At 51.6% G+C, this 17,752-nt stretch overlaps 6 protein-coding genes across 6 annotated transcripts; 4 read left to right on the top strand and 2 right to left on the bottom strand.

Moving 5' to 3' along the window:
• Window positions 1–52: 52 nt before the first annotated feature.
• CLUP02_07227 (uncharacterized protein) lies at window positions 53–830 on the top strand (the record flags this gene model as incomplete). The annotated part of the gene is made up of 3 exons (XM_049286222.1): window positions 53–104; window positions 209–572; window positions 650–830. 3 exons carry the CDS (start codon window positions 53–55, stop codon window positions 828–830), a joined length of 597 nt encoding a protein of 198 aa, XP_049143365.1.
• A 706-nt stretch (window positions 831–1,536) lies between these two features.
• CLUP02_07226 (uncharacterized protein) lies at window positions 1,537–3,868 on the bottom strand (the record flags this gene model as incomplete). Its single annotated transcript, XM_049286221.1, has 3 exons — window positions 1,537–1,659; window positions 1,718–3,013; window positions 3,071–3,868. 3 exons carry the CDS (start codon window positions 3,866–3,868, stop codon window positions 1,537–1,539), a joined length of 2,217 nt encoding a protein of 738 aa, XP_049143364.1.
• Window positions 3,869–4,501: 633 nt separating this feature from the next.
• CLUP02_07225 (uncharacterized protein) lies at window positions 4,502–5,177 on the top strand (the record flags this gene model as incomplete). Its single annotated transcript, XM_049286220.1, has 2 exons — window positions 4,502–4,735; window positions 4,806–5,177. 2 exons carry the CDS (start codon window positions 4,502–4,504, stop codon window positions 5,175–5,177), a joined length of 606 nt encoding a protein of 201 aa, XP_049143363.1.
• A 166-nt stretch (window positions 5,178–5,343) lies between these two features.
• CLUP02_07224 (F-box domain-containing protein) lies at window positions 5,344–7,538 on the top strand (the record flags this gene model as incomplete). Its single annotated transcript, XM_049286219.1, has 2 exons — window positions 5,344–6,865; window positions 7,429–7,538. 2 exons carry the CDS (start codon window positions 5,344–5,346, stop codon window positions 7,536–7,538), a joined length of 1,632 nt encoding a protein of 543 aa, XP_049143362.1.
• A 5,786-nt stretch (window positions 7,539–13,324) lies between these two features.
• On the top strand, window positions 13,325–14,572 carry CLUP02_07223 (glycosyl hydrolase family 88; the record flags this gene model as incomplete). Its single annotated transcript, XM_049286218.1, has 1 exon — window positions 13,325–14,572. The coding sequence occupies one exon, from the start codon at window positions 13,325–13,327 to the stop codon at window positions 14,570–14,572; it is 1,248 nt and encodes a 415-aa protein (XP_049143361.1).
• Window positions 14,573–14,814: 242 nt separating this feature from the next.
• Window positions 14,815–16,180, bottom strand: CLUP02_07222 (1-aminocyclopropane-1-carboxylate synthase; the record flags this gene model as incomplete). The annotated part of the gene is made up of 2 exons (XM_049286217.1): window positions 14,815–14,860; window positions 14,910–16,180. 2 exons carry the CDS (start codon window positions 16,178–16,180, stop codon window positions 14,815–14,817), a joined length of 1,317 nt encoding a protein of 438 aa, XP_049143360.1.
• Between the last annotated feature and the right edge of the window lie 1,572 nt (window positions 16,181–17,752).

Below are 17,752 nucleotides of genomic sequence, written 5' to 3'. Positions count from 1 at the left end.
GAACACTCCATAGCGCACTCGCACTCGCTTAACGGAATAAACTGGGTCCCACATGAGCGGCCTCCCGAACGGGGGCCGGGGGACATTGCAGATCTGCGCCGAAGGTCCGTCCGGCGAGAGCTTACATGATCGGAGGCATCACGTTCAAACAAAAATGCACCATGAAATCAGATAATTGAAAAAGATTTCTGTTATTGAGCTTGAGTAGCTTTTCCCTTCACGCTGGTTCAGAGAGGCTCTTCTCCCGTTACCCTCGACATCGCCAAACCTACACCCGGCAACATCAGCACTAACACCGCAATGACACGCTCCTTTCGATACCGCGACGGCGTAGCAATCGCCCAAATCATCGTCTTCCTAGTCTATCTCGCCTTCGGCATCCTCTTCCGCATCCAAAAGAAAATGGGCTGGTTCGGCATCTCCTTCATCTCCACCATCCGCATCGTCGGCGCCGGCTGCATGCTGGGAACACTCACAAACTCTTCGCGCGCAGTCTGGGCCGCCATCTTTGTCTGCGAATCCCTCGGTCTCGTGCTCTTGACCTTTGTACTGCTTGATCTGCTCAAGAGGGTGTAAGTCCCCGTCTCTATCCAGTGTCCACTGCTTTACAAAAGAGAACACCGACGCTGACACACCACCCACGAAACAGCAACGCCTTCGTCCAGGTCCTGACACAATGGCACTTCCGCATCCCCGAACTAATCTGCTGGGCCGGCCTCGGTATCTCCATCGCAGACTACATCGTCGCAGCCAAAAAGACATCCGACGCCACGGCGCCCGGCACGCTCACGAGGGCGGGCGTAGGCCTCTTTGCCGCGCTCTACTTCTGAGGCGTCCTCCTCTTCGTGCTTCTAGCGAAGGAGTGGAGGCGGATTCCGCAGGCAGAGAGGCGGGCCATGGTCGGGTTCGCGGGGTGTTTCCCCTTCATGGTTGTGCGGATCTCGTATACGATTGCCTATGTTAGTACCGGGGAGAGGAGGTTTAGTGCGGTGAGTGGGGATACGACAACGTATCTGTTCATGACGGTCTTGATGGAGTTTGCAGTGCTGGTGTGTGTTGTGTGGACTATTTGGGGGCTGGATAGAGTGTATGAGCAGGTGGAGGCAGTGCGTGGGAAAGATACTGGTGAAGTGGATGATCTCGTCGAGTCTGGAGGGCAGAGATCGAGACACTTGGAAAATTGATAGACAGTAGCTTCCTGCATTTCAATTGAATTCGTCAAACCCACGGGGGACCAGTCAATGAAATGGCTGGTAATGAGCCGCCCATAGGCACGGCGATATCGGATATTGTCAGAGCATATTCACATCTACTGGCAATGGGCAAGCAGACAACGTGTAAAATACTAGCAAGTTAGTTGTTCCTTTTATTTACCTAGCTACATCGAACGCCAGTTGCCAGTGGTAATGAAATAGAAAGTAAAAACCTTTTACCCTGGTCGATTCTTTTGCAAATATGCAACCCTGCCTCGAGGGTCTTGACAACTTTCATTTGAAGCCATACTGTTAGATCTTTCCAGCCTCTCCACCTGCTACCTCACATCTTGACGCGGAACAAGTACCGAAGACGGACTTGAGCAAGATCGTAAGCAATATACTCGTTGTACATGAGGGATGCGCCTGGAACATTGGTGGGGCCCGGCGTAACGCTCACGTCGGGCTGCGAAATCGTTAGTAATAGATCTTTGCGTTGCAATTGAGGTGCGGCTTGTCCTCACCATCTGGATTCCCTTAAGGTCCGGGTTGACACAGCTAGCATCCTTCCACTTGCTCGGCCCGGTGTTACCCTGACCCCAAGTGGACCACATGCCGCCTGCCTTTGCATCATCGCCCGCGTTATAACTCGCTCTCGTAAGCTTCTGCATTGGGTCACCAAGCTCAGCCTCGCAAAGCAGCAGCAACGCCTGACCCCCTGAGTTATAGGAGGCGCAGTAGTTTGCTGACTTGCTCGACATGTCTGCAAGGTAAATGCCCTTGCCAAACATGTAGCCCGACACGGGGGCCTCAGGAGGGGCGATTCGGAGACCCTGGCTGAGAATACCACCATAGTTGGTGACTCGGGAGCCATGCCACAGCAATCTGCGGTCGGACTTGATGGATGAGAACTCGCTCTTCTCGAAGCGCTCCAGCTCGCCCTGTCGTTCAATCCGGAAGATGTCCTCAATCTTGTAGGTGTGGCCGTGGGTAGAGCCCCTGGATCCATTCAGGTATTCGGCAAGAAGGGTGAACTCGGCGCTCTTGCGGTCAAGGGGAGTCATCTCCTCCATTCCGAGACCCTGGTACTGTCTGTCGGCTTGGTGAACGTCCGTATTCTTGCGATCAACCTTCATAAGGTCCGCTGCGACCTTCATGTCAGACAAACTGTCGAGCAAGTCGACTTCCTTCTTCAGCATAGCACCAGATCCAATGATGGGCGGACGGTTGCGACCAAAGGCGTGGGGTATCAGCGAGTAGTACGAGTTGGACAAGTGCTCAGTCGCAGCCGGGACCGACATGTGGTATTCGGAGTCGGCCAGCGTGCTGTCGTTGAAAAGAGCGGCCAAGTCTTTGAGCACCTGGAAACCTCTGAGAATGGTATTCTTGCTGAGCTTTCCGAGAGGCAGCTTGTTGGCATCGTAGTTCATGGAGGTCATGGCCTCGCGGAAGTATTGCTGGTTGAAGATGAGGCCCATCAAGTCCTGCACCGGTTGAGGAAGGGAGGATTTGACTGGGTCTGCCATCTCGTCGTCGCTGTCGTCCTCTTCCTTCTTGACGTCGCCGGCCGCTCCCTCCTCATCGTCTTCATCATCGTCGTCCGAGTCTGGCTCGTAGCTACGCTCAACAAAGGCATACTTGCCGGGTTTGGGAGGGTCTGCGCGCTTGGCCCACGCGATACCACTCTTGTCTTTGAACTGCTTGTCGTAGTTCTTCAACGCGTCGTCGAGGCTACCATTGCCGAGGACAGCACACTGGCCGAATTCTCCGACTCTGCCCCAGCGGGTCCACGTTTTGAACGTTTTGCCATCTTGAACAAGCTGCGGGTACGATTAGATGGCGGCTTGGACTAGTACCATCAGTCGGCGTGCACATACCTGAATACGATAGAACTTGTTGTTATTGTTTGAAGCATTCGTTTGGTTCAGAGATGCGTCGTAGATGACACCGTCGGGTGCAATGTAGACGGTTCCCTGGACCTTGCAGCCCTCGTCAAGAGGAACCACGATTCCTTTGGAGGCTGTCTGGGCATCGCCACTTGCAGCCTTCTTTTTCACGTCGGTCTTGTCGTCAGCATCGTCGGCCACGGCCGCAGAACCAGCAGCCTTCTTCTTGCCCTTGACACCGGCGGCAGCCTTCTGCTTCTTGACGTCGGGCTTGGCATCAGCATCACTGTCATTGTCAGACTGAGCATCTGCCTTGACGCGTTTCTTGCTCGCGGCACTGGTCTGGGATGCAGCGCTGACTTGAGACTGCGACTGCGAGCCATTCTGCTGCGAGCCGTTGGTGGCTGTAGCCGGGGCGGCCTTTGCCTTGGTTGTTGTGGTTTTGCCGGGCTCAAAATCGCTCTCGGCGGCCTTGGACCCCTGAGACTCGCACTTCTCGGCCCAATCAAGGGTGACGATGAAGATGCCATTCTTCTGAGCGGAAGCAACTTTGGTGGTCACAGCTTTGAATTCCTCGAGTGTCGTAATGAGGTGAGTAGTCTTCTTGGTAATTGACTTGGCGATGCCGGCACCGAGGGAGGAGAGCCACGACTCGAGATCCGTCCGCTTCTTGTCAAAGGTGCCACTGATGGCAATGACAGTGCCAGCCAATGGCTGGGCCGCAGGGGTGGTGGGAGCAGCGCTTGTAGCTCCTGCAGCTGTTCTCCCGGATCTCCTTGGAGCGGACATTGTGGGTGGGATGTGGAGGTTATGCGGCTATGTATACAGGGGAGCTTGATTGAGGGAAACAGAGCTTGGAGAGTATGACAGGGGTCCCCGTGTTGAGTGACCGAGTCCAATCGATGGTGGTTGTGTGAGATTCTAAGATGGAAAAGAAAGTGAAGATGAAAGACGAAAAGATGAAAGGGAGTCGAGATGATTTATTTCGCTGTGCCTCCTTTGACTTTGGATCAGAAAAACAAGTCAGCTCATTGCCAATTGGAGTTACCTCACCTAGTGCCTTGGGACCTGGGTGGAAGGTGCCGCACGCTTTCAGCTCCTTCTGGACGAACCAACATGGTCCTGCAGGCACCAACGCCGCTGGTGCCTGGCGCACGAGCTACCGCGACTGCTCGAGGTCCTCGCGAGTTCACGTGCCGTCTCAATATCAAGGTACCGCCGTACCACCACAAGTTACGGAGTACTTCACTATCAACCACTTCTAGGTGCCAATCAAGGTACCTAGATACTTGACGATATTTCTCCCCTGGAGACGCTTTTTAGTTTTAGAGGAGCTCTTACTTAGAGCAAGGTATTGGCTTCAAATTGCAGTGTACCTCAAGTTTGCCATCTGAAGTATCCGAATCGACTCCCAAGTCATCAATGGAAGGTGCGCTGCAGGATGGAGTTGCTCCCGTGCTCCCGGTGGGAGGGCAGGTGGGTGATGGCCCAAGCTTCTTCAATGTCAATCTTGAATGTCACTGTGGTCGCCCTTGCCAATTGGACGCAGCTTCCATTGCCAGACTGGAGGCACCAAACTTAATGATGCCTTACAGCAGCTTTCCGGCGAACAAGCTCCCTAAAAAGGTCAACAACCCAACGCAGTCTACGCCGTTGGTCGCACCTTCCAGCAGTTGTGCGACGTCCTCATACTGCACGTCACCTTCCAGAACTCGACTACCATTAGGCAGGAACGACCCAGAATTATCGGCATACGGGTACCGACAGGCAACGATCGGATTTGGCAAGGCTGAAGCAGCAACAGCTCCTTCCTGCCCAGCATCTGCAACTAGGTACCTATCTCGTGTATACTGAGGTGGTACTGAATTACTTTGAGTTGTGCGAATCTTTCAATCTCGGCCAATTCTTTCCCGCTTCTGACACTTCCGAAAAGCATCAGCAACTCACCTGCGAGTTCCCCGCTTCTGCCTGGATCGTGAAGCTTCGCCCCACCCACTCTGATTCATTGGACTTCCATACTAATCATTACGTCCATCGACCCAACTATCGGGAGCTGCTGGCAGGATATCATTGCCCTTGGTATTTCTCGCGTCTTTGATTTTCTTCTGTTTATTCTCTTTGTTTATTCTCTAGAAAAGAGAATACTCTCTAGAAAAGAGAATACTCAGCTCATCTGTTTTCAGTTTCATTTTCAAATTCGAATCTCTCTACCTTGAACGAAGCAGTGCATCAATACCTTGGCACACTGCCGTCGCCCTCCCACAATGTCACAGCCTACGCCATCGGCATCAGAGCCTTCAATATCAGTCATGGATGCGCCGGCAAACCCTCAGTCCAAATCGCCCTTCAACAAAGTGCCTCTCGAGGTTCTCATTCGCATATCGGATCAATTGTCAACTCCCGACCTGGGAAGCCTTCGTCTGACATGCAGGTCCATAGAGCAGTCCATGTTCAATATGTTCATGAAGGAGTTCTTTACTCAACGCCAATTCATGCTCACCGAATTCAGCCTACAGACCCTCATCGACATCAGCAAGTCGCGGCTGAGTGATTGTCTCGACTATGTCATCATCGGCCTTAATACATTCACACGCCATTACTTTTCCCCAGGAGAAGAAGCCCAGGAAACCCGCTATCGCGAAGCCCAATCCGATCACCACACCCTGGTCAACAGCGGTCAAGACGTCGCTATGCTGACGGAGGCTTTCAAAAACCTCAAGAACCTCAAAACTGTGGGCATTCGTGACTACCATTCCGCGGGAAGGGGCTTTCGGGATGGCTTCGAGGTCAGCTGGGCGAGTTACGGCGCCACCACACTCCGCCAGGATACCGGAGTAGATCTTCTGCGCATACCTATCGATGAGATGGTCGCCTACACCAACAAAGTCTTCATCACCCTTTTTACCGCACTTGGTCATGCTGGTGCCCGGCCCAGTGCCTTCGAACTGCTCCGCCACCAGCAAGGCGTGCCCTCTGACGACGCTTACAACCTCTTCACCAAATACCTCAAGCCCAAGCTCGTCCCGGTCCTCGAGGGCATCGAGACCTTTATGAGCGTTGTGAACGTAGCGACCGGCCCCTTCCGAGTCACGTCACTCACAGGCAGCGCGGGAACTCAACTACGACGTCGACACGATTATTCCCTGCGTCTCTTCTTGGGTCACATGCCGAACCTCAAGCATCTACGGTTGAACTTTGCGCACCTAGGCCATAACTCTGATGCTGTTGATGAATTCATTGACTGGCTGGGTACACCTGTCCTCGGTGCTCATTCTGAACCGGACGACAACCAGCTACCGATGCCTCCAGCTCCGGTAGCGTTTCCCCATCTGGAAGAGATCAACTTGGGCTTCGTTGAAGTTGAGCCGAAGCGGCTTCTCCAAGTCGTGCGAAAGCTTGCACCAACACTGAGGAATCTCGAGCTGTGGAAGGTCACGCTCCGCAGCCGTACAGGAGCTGTTCAAGGGGACTATAACGCGAGAGGCGACATTTCCATTATCAACATGTGGGCTCGATTTCTCCAGAGTCTGCGCGACGTCCCCGACCTCGATCTGAAACATATCATGGTCGGTTGTCCTGCTCAGCGCATGTCTATGACGAGCGCCAGGGTATGGGTTCAAGCCACAGACGGGGTGCCGGACAAGACTGTGAGCAGACGCGAGTACACAGGCATCGACTGGAGGCATTTTGTCGGAGACTTGGCAAAGCAAATCATGGTTGATATCCCGCCCGAGCGTAAGCGCAACCCGGAGTCGGACGAAAAAGATGACGAAGATTCGAACGATGGTATGGACGATGAGATTGACGATGACATGGACAACGACATTCTGGAAGATGACATAATGGACGCGATACAAGGTCAGTAGTTACGTGCTGCAACTCCCTTTAGCTCTTGCGTTATCCCGAAGTTACGGATCTGTTTTGCCGACTTCCCTTATCTACATTGTTCTATCAACCAGAGGCTGTTCACCTTGGAGACCTGCTGCGGTTATGAGTACGACCTGGCGTGAGAATTATTCCTTCCCGCGGATTTTCGAGGGACGTCGAGAGCGCACCGGACCCAACAGAAGTGCTGTATTGACCGGCTTCCCTTTCACCATACGGGGCACAAGTGCCCCTTTGAAACGGAACTTCCCTATGGTTTAGGATCGACTAACCCATGTCCAACCGCTGTTCACATGGAACCTTTCCCCACTTCGGTCCTTCAAGTTCTCATTGAAGTATTCGCCATTCTCAGAGTACTACGGTCTAGTCAACGTGGTCGCTGCTTCAGTGGCCGTGGAATAGGATGGCGGAGCTGGCGAGGGGTGAATACTACATAATGGCTGACGACTTGATACTCGTTCCAGAACAAATTGAGTCAGGAGGCTACTTTCCAGATGGAATTGAGGAAGCGCTGGATGGCCTCGAAGACACGATAGCCTACGAGCAAGGCTTTTACCCGATTGTGTTTCAGTAGACGATGGTATAGGAAACAATTAGGCCTGGGTCGTAATTCTGCTCGACTTTTCTTCCTATGATGACCACTTTTTTTTTTTTGGGGGGGGGGGGGGGGGGGGGGGCAATTGGAGAATCGTGGTGGCTGATAGGGGAGTCTAGCCATCGAGTTGAAGACTTGAGGTTTCCCGTCTGGTGATGCTGGCCATGTAGTTGCTTCTGGAGGTGTATTACAGTCGGTGTAAAGTCTGGAATTGGGATGAAAGGACCCACCATGTAGATATCTAGGCAGCTGGCCCGCTCAAGGAAGTCAATCAGGGTTGGCATACGAATGGGCATGAAGCGGGCGGTCTTCGGGTCCGTCCCCACCTCAGTCACCAGCCACACACGCCTGTAGACAAGGCGATAAGGTAGTCAAGCCACAAGAACAGGTGGCTTGCACCATGTGGCTCATGCTTCCTAGGCAAATTGGGTTCAAACTCTATCGTCGGCAAAAGCAGTCGTTTTTGCCCTTTTTGCATAATCAAGGCAATTCAGCAATCGAGCGATCCTTGAACAGCCCGTCGGCTTGCTTATCTCAGGTTAAAACAGACTCTCGGGGGCGGCTATTTGACGCCATATGAGCTTAATCCATCGTCGTCTTGACTTTGACGGGTAGGCAGTCGGCTGGCGCACTAACGAACATCTTCAATCGTCTGAATCAGTCTCACTTTCACCCACAGACAGCGTGACCAACACTCGACTCAAGACAAGAACGTCTTATCTGCCGATCAGACTCGCAGGAAAAGCAAAGACCACCAATCCACCCACTCAGTTCCTTGGCGGAGATGACGACTCGCAGGTTTCGCCACTACGCCTCACTCTGTCTGATTATACAGATTGACACTGGGCAGTGAGTTCACTCAGAACGAAAGCGAATTACATCACTGCCACCGTGCCACGCAGAACACTCACCACACAGTATCCGTACGGATACACACCGAGCCTGCTGCCCCTGTGCCCCTGAATGACATACCTCGCCTCCCGAAGACTGGAGCCACGATGGACCAGAATGTGTTTGGTCTGCTCTCTCGGAATCAACCGGCCAAAGTCACATTCGGCACGGGAGCCATGTTTGCTCAACGGGTGGCTGATTTTCTTTCATGCTCTTTGTTTTTTTTTTTCTGCCCTGGACTGGAGATCCGGTTCATCGCGCCGACGTTTGGCTCGGAAGTGTCGCAGATTTATCGCTGCTGACATCTGTCCCCAGCAGGGTTACTTCAACACCTCGATGCGACTGTCTTGGCAATGAAGCTAAAATACCATGGCCAATTTCATCGATTAAACATCGTGCCGGCGTCAACAGCGCGAAAAGACACGCAGGGAGTTTATCATAGTACGGCGAGATTAAGTGATTATTTGACCACTCACAGGACCATTCGGCAGAAGCTCTCAAAAAGAATCAACAGAACTTGGCCGACCATGAAATAGGGCGAGGATATCCTGCTAGCAGCTCCCGCTATTCTGCACCTAAGTGTGGCTGCGGTAGGCCCTGCCTCCGACTACGGAGCCTAGCTACCTATACCTACCTACCTACTTACTTACTTACCTACTTACCTACTTATTTATAATTATTATTTCGTTAACCTCGCCGTTACTACTACTACCGCTATTACTAATTAAAACTATTCCTAATATTAATATACTATAAAAAGAGAATAATTACGAAGTTAATAATCCCTTTGTTTATTAATACGACTACGTAAAGTACGACTACTTACTTTATAGTTAGTACTACCCTATCCGAGGCTAGAGTAGTACTTAACGAGGCTACTTACGAGATAGTAGTTATAATTAAAAGTAGTAACGCCTCGTAGAGTTAACCTACCTAAATAAGCGTTATGAATCCTCGACCTCGTTCTAGCCTTTTGAGCGAGTTAATTAGGTAGCTGGGCAGCTGGGCAGCTAGGTAATTAGGCCAATTAGCCCAAGTCGACGAATTAGCCTAAGTCGACGATTCTGTCGAATTGGTCTAATTGGCCTAATTGCTCAGCTGCCTAGCTGCCCAGCTGCCCAATTGACTCGTTCGAAAGGCTAGAACGAGGTCGAGGATTTACGACGCTTATTCGGGTAGGTTAACTCTACGAGGCGTTACTACTTTTAATTACGACTACCGTTTCGTAAGTAGCCTCGTTAAGTACTACTCTAGCCTTAGATAGGGTAGCGCTAGCCATAAAATAAATAGTCGTATTTTATATAGTCGTATTAATAAACAAAGGGATTATTAACTTTATAATTATTCTCTTTTTATAGTATATTAATATTAAAAATAGTTTTAATTAATAATAATAATAGTAGTAATAACGGTAAGGTTAACGAAGTAGTAGTTATAAGTAAGTAAGTAAGTAAGTAGGTAAGTAAGTAGGTAGGTGGGTATAGGTAGCTAGGCTCCGTGGTCGGAGGCAGGGCCTGCCGCAGCCACACTTGGGTGCAGAATAGCGGGAGCTACTAGCAGGATATCCTCGCCCATGAAATATTGCGCAATCGTTATCAAATACCAGGCATCTTTGCAGCCGGCCGAGAAAAGCTGATCTCTTGAACTGTTTGACCGTTGGACTGTGCCATAGAACAGTCGTTGGAGGCTCACTCATGCCCATGCAGCGCATTTCAGCCAGAGTCCACAATCCACACCGCGTCGCCGCATATCTCTCTTCGAATATTTTCATATTGGGAGTTTGTCCGGCTGGGCGCTCCATGATCCATCAATCATCAGCCCGGGAGGCCAACCAAACAAGCCAAGAACATGCAAGACCAACACTCATCCCGAACCTACCTACAGTCTTACATCGATAATGAGCGCGGGCTGAAGAGTCGCACCCGACGTGGGGCCATCCCGTTGAGCGAGCTCTGAGATGAAGGGGTGCAGCGAATACGCAGCTTGGCAACGCAACGTCCAGGGCCCCCGACGGTGCCCACATCACGCGCAAAAATTGTGCCAATTGTAATCTTGAGCTCCTCAAATTCCCTTTCGACCATGCCAACTCCAACGGTCATCCAGGAGTATGTGTGTTCCGCACCCACACGTTGGGTATCCCGCACCCATACTAGGCTCGTTCAGGCAAGTAGTGGGCAGCACGTGATTACATTGCCGAACGGCAGTCACGTGCTGCGCTCTCGGCGCGCCTTCCTTTTGTTTTTACTTCTATTTAGACGCGTATTTCCCTCGCCTAAACACCTCATTTTTGAACTATTTTCAACACAAGAAAGTTACTTTTTCTAATACCAAAATATGGGCTCTAGAGACGTATTTCCTCTGAGCAAATCATGACTTTCAAAGTCGTCGTTTTAAGAAACGCGTACAGCCAGTATCGGAAAGAGGGTATAGCAGAGGAAGGTGCAGCAGAGGAAGGTGCAGCAGAGGAAGGTGCAGCAGAGGAAGGTATAGGAGACCAAGGCGGGACGCACCTTCCATTCTCCAGAAATTTCCGGAATAATAGTAGCTCCGGGCCAGAAGTGGCTGCTGCGGCGGTGCAATCACGTGCTGCCCACCACTTGCCTGAACAAGCCTAGTATGGGTGCGGGATACCCAACGTGTGGGTGCGGAATACACATACTCGTCATCCAGTGTCGAGCATATCCCGCCCGGGCTTGGCCCTAGCAGAAAAGATCAAAGGTCATCTCAATTGTCCAAATGCCCAAGAAAGTCAATACTTGTTGGCCTTTATCCGCGGCGACGGACCCATAAGTTTAAACTGATAGAGAAGGTGAACGCCCTGCAACTCCCGGGGCCGCTTAGGACTGCGGACGGGTCTGCTCTTACGAATGCTAGCTAGTCTCTACGGATACTCAGGTACTAGCACGACTAGCACGACTAGCACGACTAGCACGACTAGCAACGGAGCGGCGTAGCACTTGAGAAGCGAAGCAGGCCCGCCGTCTTTCAATCTTCTCAAGACGTGCCAAGACGTTGCCAAGACGCGTACGTGGGGAGCCTCAACCGTCGTTCTCATCACTCACTGGATCCGGACCTTATTTCTCCATCCTCCGTCCAACATCCCATCCACTTCTTCGCCAGAACGGGCCAAGCAGGCGGAGATGAACCGTAGAGGGGGTGGGATGCGACGATACTTGGCTCGTAAACAAGCTCCCACTGTGCTGGCGACGACCTCGAGATAGCCGCTGGCGTATCTGTCTTTACAGAGTACTAGGCAGGGCATAGAAGCACATTATATTCCTCTTCTAAGTACCTTATTATCGAAGAAAGTTAATTCTTTCTAAGTTATAAGTATAAAAATATAGTTTTAATAAAATAATATAATACCTACTTAGTATTTAAATTAAAATACTTTTTTAAGCTCGCTATAAGAGAAAAATAACTATATTATTAACTATTTATTATTAAAGTTCGTAACTAATATTATAGTTTTAATTATAATAGTTTTATTTATAATAAATAAAAAATTTAATTATAAATCCTTTAAAAGCCTTTTTTAAGGGCTATAAGAGCCTTTAAATATACTAAATTAAAATACTTATTAAAATATTAATAATTAAACTAACCTTATAATAATAGTTTTAATAAAAAAACTAAAAAACGAATTAAAAAATAATATTAAAATCCTTATTAACATTAAGTACGATTTATAAAAAGTAATAACGTAACTATAAAATATCAATAATATATTTTATATTAAAAAGATTATTATTAATATTAATAAGATAAATAGGGCCGTATTAATATAATACTTTAGCTTCTTTTTATAGCTTAAAAATTATAATTTTAAATAATATTTAAAATTTATTAAAAAGCTTTTTTAAGTACTCTAGTATATTTATTATTATTTCTATAATAATAAGACTCTTAGTACTTATATATAAATATAAGTTATTATTTTTAAATAGTAATATTAGCTTATTAATAAGCTATTAAAACTACGATTCTAGTGATTTTTTAATAAGGGAGAGGGTAGAATAGAAAAAAGGATAAGTAAGAAAAGGGTTAAGGTTAAATAGTGCAGAATTTGAGGGCAGGGTAGCGTCTATATATACTATGGCAATCCTTTAGTAATATAAAACGATAGAGTTAAATAGTGTTATATTCCTCTTCGACAGCGGTGGACTTGTCCGACATGGTGCGGGCGGTGCGGGATGAGAAACAAGATGACCATGATGGATCTCTAGTTCCTGGATATTTTCTGCTCTGCCCTTGGCTTCCACTTGGCAATCCTCTGCCTTTCTTCCAACCCCTGATTCCCTGATCTCCCGGCCTCAAGCCCAGTGCTGTTCATTGCTCCAATCTGCAAACCCCTCGTCCTCGCAGTCGCCATGCTCTGCTTGGCTATCCCCATCTGATCATTCTGGTGATGATCAATAAGCGCAACCCCCCCACTGTCGTCCCTAATCACTCCAACTCATCCCAGAACCCCGTCGATGGATCCTTCGTTGCACCGTTGCACCGTCCCCCCCCCCCCCCCCCCCCCCCCCCCCCCCCCCCCCCCCGCCCCCCCCCCCACCCCCCCCCACCCCCCCCCCCCCCCCCCACACCCCCCCGCGGGTTCCTCCGCCCCCTGCCCCCCCCCCCCCCCCCCCCCCGTCGGGTGCTCTCCAGCAAACATGGAGGCGCAGACGAACCGGCTTGTATCCGATCTTGGATTAAAAAGAGCTCCCTTCCCCCCAGCCTTAGCCGTCTTTTGAGGAAGCTTGGCGACTCAGATCTGGCTCCTTTATCCGCTTGCTTCTCACTCCTCCTGTCGTGATTTCCGAATCTCGACATAGTCACTCTTTTGAACCTCCCAAAGCAAAGCAAAACCCCTCATACCAAAGTCCATAATGAAGTCCGTCCTCTTCTTCGCGACCGCCGCGGCGGCCGCCGGTCCTTACCTCGCCTGGACCGCCGACTCGTTCACCAAGCACGAGATCGACAACAAGAAGCCGTACCACTACACCAAGGCCGTCCTCTACGACGGCTTCGAGGCCGCCATCGAGCTCACCAAGGATGACGCCCTCGTCGACTGGTACCGCAGCCGTATCGATGATCTCGTCGTCCAGTCCAACGGCAGCATCCTGAACTGGAAGCCCACCACCTACTCCCTGGACGAGTACCGTATCGGCAACAACATCCTCTGGTGGTACGAGCGCACCGGTGAGGAGAAGTACAAGACCGCCGCCAGAACCATCCGCGACCAGCTTGTCGAGCGCCACCCCCGTACCGACGAGGGCGGCTTCTTCCACCGCAGCCCCGACTACGACTACCAGATGTGGCTCGACGGCATCTTCATGGCCGACACCTTCTACGCAAAGTGGACCTCCCTCTTCGACAAGGACAACACCACCGCCTGGAACGACATTGTCAACCAGTTCGAGGTCATTGACAAGCACACCCGCAACTACACCACCGGTCTCCTGTACCACGGCTTCGATGAGAAGATGGAGGCCGTCTGGGCCAACCAGATCACCGGCGCCTCTCCGCTCACCTGGTCCCGTGCCGTCGGCTGGTACGCCGTCGCTCTCCTCGAGGTCCTTGAGCTCCTCCCCCGCGGCCACCCCGGCGTCACCACCCTCTCCCGCTTCTTCGTCACCCTCGCCGAGGGCCTGAAGAACGCCCAGGACAGCACCACCGGTGGCTGGTGGCTCATCATGGACAGCCCCTACGTCGGCCGCCCCAAGAACTACATCGAGTCCTCCGCCTCCGCCCTCTTCGTCTTCTCCTGGCTCAAGGGTATCCGCCTCGGCCTCCTTCCCGAGCGCCGCTTCTTCCCCGCCGCCGCCAAGGGCTACCAGGAGCTCACCACCTTTGTCGTCGAGAACGCCAATGGCACCGTCAACTGGAACGGCACCGTTGAGGTCGGCTCCCTCAAGAGCAACGCCAGCTTCGAGTACTACACCTCCGTCCCCATCGCCATGAACGACTACAAGGGCGTCGGCCCCTGGATGTTCGCCTCCTACGAGTGGGAGACCTTCAACCAGACCTCCGCCGGTGGTGGCAGCCGTCCCCGCGGCCCCGGTCGTGGTGGTCCCCGTGGTGGCCCTCGTGGCCCCCGCGGTCCCCGCACCTTCAACCGCCGCTACCACTTTTAAGAGAGTGGGGGTGGAAGTGTCTAGGGGAACCTAAAGACGTGACGGAAGCATACGGTCGATGATATCAAAGAGTCATGGCCCTCAAGCGTGTACATGAATTAAACTTAATTTCTTAATCCCTCCTCCGGGGGCGTCTGTACATTTTTTTTTCTCCCTCATTTACATGGACATAGATTCGTTTCTCCCTGATTATGTGTTGACCGTCTCCGTAATGCGTGATGTTCTGTCTGTTGTCTGGGTGCCTAGTGTGACAGTTGCCAAGGCAGGTTCTTCAAAGTATCGTCGATTCTGTAGTCATGTTAGCCAAGTTCTCAAGTACGTCTCCCCGTAGACTCACCTTTTCAACCCTTCGGCCACGATATTCTCCTCCTGCGTATAAACCAACCGAAACCACCCCGGCGCAAGACAATGCTCTTCCCCCGGATGTAAAAACACACCCCTCTCAACAAACCTCTCCGCCAACGCAAACTCTCTGTCCCGATCTGACTCATATTCCCCCTCCTCCCACGGCGGCGGCAACCACGGCGAGAGATCAATATACACAAACAACCCAGCATTCGCCTCCACATACCCAACCCCCATCTCCCTCAACCTCCCCGTCACAAATCCATACGCGCCCGCGATGGCTCGCCTCGAACTAGCAATAAACTCATCATGCCACACCCGATCCTCAAACATGGCAGACGCAATCGCGACGGACGGCCCGGCAGGACTATGAAACCTCACCACGCTCGAAAACGCCTCGTGCAGCGCCGCGTTTCTCGACACGAGCGCGCCCAGCCGCAGTCCCGACGACGCAAAGTCCTTGGCCAGGCCGTACTCCACGTGCACCAAGTCCGGATCGATGATGCCCGCCGGGTCGATAGACAGCACCGACGTGAACTCGGGCATCTCCTCACAAGACCTAAACACGGAAAGCCCATACACCTCATCACTGACAAGATGAATCTTGTGCCTCCCACAAAACCGCATGATCGCCACAAGCGTCTCGCGGGGGTAACACCGTCCCAGCGGATTACTCGGATTCACAATCATCACCGCCCTAACCCTTACCCCCTTCCCCATCTCTCTCCGCACCGCAGCCTCCATCTCCTCAATCACCACGTCCGGCAGGAAACACGTCTCGGGCGTGGTATCGGCATACACGACCTCCACCCCCATCTCGTTCCCGAAATCGAGCTCGAACCGCCCATACACCGGCCTCGGCACCAACACACCCTCACCAGGCGACGCAAGCGCAAACGCGAGAATACACTGCACGGCCGTCGCCCCCGCCGCGACCCTCACATGCTCCATGTCCAGCGGCGTATGGGGACTGAACGTGGCATTCAGATGCCCCGCCATCGCGGCGCGGAGACGGGCGCCGCCGGCGGTGCTGTAGCTGTACCCGAAGACGTCGGGCGGGAGCGGGACCGTGGCGGCGAAGGCGGCGACGGCGCGCTGCATGAGGGCGTTGCTTGCGCTGCCAAAGGAGATGAGGCCCGAGGGATTGGTGGAGGCCGAGTAGGTCTGGACGGGGGCGAAGCGCCACGGCCGATGGAGGGCCGAGGCGGTTTTGGCGGCGCGGGGCGAGAGCATCGCGCCTTTGGGGGATGTGGTGCAGGTCATTTGTGTTTGTTTGCGTAAGTGTGGTTTTTGGGAAACGAAAGCCTGGTTGATGGTGAACTATCCCACGAAAAGTCCGAATCAGCTTGTCTTTCCAAGAATGGGTTTTCGAGAGACTTGGGGTTGCTGATGTACTCGGAAGAGCGCCTCGGAGGAATAGATCCCGGCCGAGCGACCGGCATCCGGGGAAAGAGAAGGGTTCATGTTTTGCGCACCTCTACGGCCTCTCAGCACCCATCCATGACCGGCCGGCGGGTTCCACTAATGGGCGCTGATGTGTTTCGTTACAACTTGCGCAAAAGCACTCAATTCCCACTCTGAAGCGATGCGTTTGCATACTAAGGTATTTGTGAAGCTTTACCACGTTTCACAATTGCTGCTCTATTCATGAGTTTCATGGGAGAGACGGACTGACTTTGACGGTATGAGGACGTGACATTGCACGGAAATCCGGGCCGGCGGTTGAGGCTCAGACGCGGCCCCGCAGCCGGTCTCGGCTCCGGCGTTCGGTCGAGAGCCCCAGCGTGCTACCAAAGGCCCCCCTCATGTTACCCTTGTCCTAACGTAAGGTAGTCTTATTCATCAAGCGACTATCTACTAGGAGGCTCGAGTCCCTTTCTCTCTTTGCCTCTCGTCAGTGCTTGGGGAGTGCTGCACCATTTAGTGAAATAAAAAGAGTAAAACAAAATAGTTCATGAATTTTGTTTCTAGCCACCTTTTGTACGAGACTGGAAAAGGATACGCAATCGAAAGATATCTTTCGTCCATCAGTAATCTTTTTGAATACCGCAAAAACGACTGTGAACCTAGACCATCGAGACCGGTTAAAGGTTTACTTTCGTCTGGGGAAATGTCTTGAATTATCGTGCTCGCTACGAAGAGATATTTCTAGACTTTTCTGTACCGAAAAATACACCTGAGCCTAATATTCTGGCGCACCTAGGAAGATTGTATACTCATAATCATCGAAATTCCAAATTTTTACACTGAAATGGCAGCAGCTATGAACACACGCAGTCTTCCTGGATGTCAGTACCTCTAGAACATAAACACATTAGGAACTTTCAAATCCCGCAGCGCCCAGAGGCTCACCGGGATGTATTCACCGCCAGAAGCAATGGGAAGGCCGCAAATGAAGCCTCCTATTTGATCCATACGCACTTCTCGCTTAGTCAAGTAGACGCGACTGGCTGGTCTTCTGGTCTAGAAACACCCTCTAGCTTGCTAAACAGACATATGAGGTCACAAGAAAGAACAAGCTGGAGATACTCACAAGAAGGAGTGCTATTACAGCCAGCTTGTGTACCGAGGAAGCTTGCCACATAAAGGATCTTGCCCTCAACTTCGTATTCTCATACCTACATACATATCATCGTGTCTATGTTCTAATGTTCACGCGTCCGAAAGTACGAGAAGAATGACGGGACACAATGAACGACACCTTTCCATGTTCAGCGAAAGATAGTGAGCTTCAACATCATTTTATGCGCAAGAAGCAGTCAGACGTCTAAAGAAATACACGAGGATCTCTCTCATAAACCAGCGACTCGGCAATATCACGCCAAGGGAGAAGAA

This window comes from Colletotrichum lupini, chromosome 4, assembly GCF_023278565.1.
Source record: "Colletotrichum lupini chromosome 4, complete sequence".
NCBI classification, from domain to species: Eukaryota; Fungi; Ascomycota; class Sordariomycetes; order Glomerellales; family Glomerellaceae; genus Colletotrichum; species Colletotrichum lupini.
The sequence above is the reverse complement of the archived record's forward strand: the minus strand, read 5'-3'. Positions and strand labels throughout refer to the sequence as shown.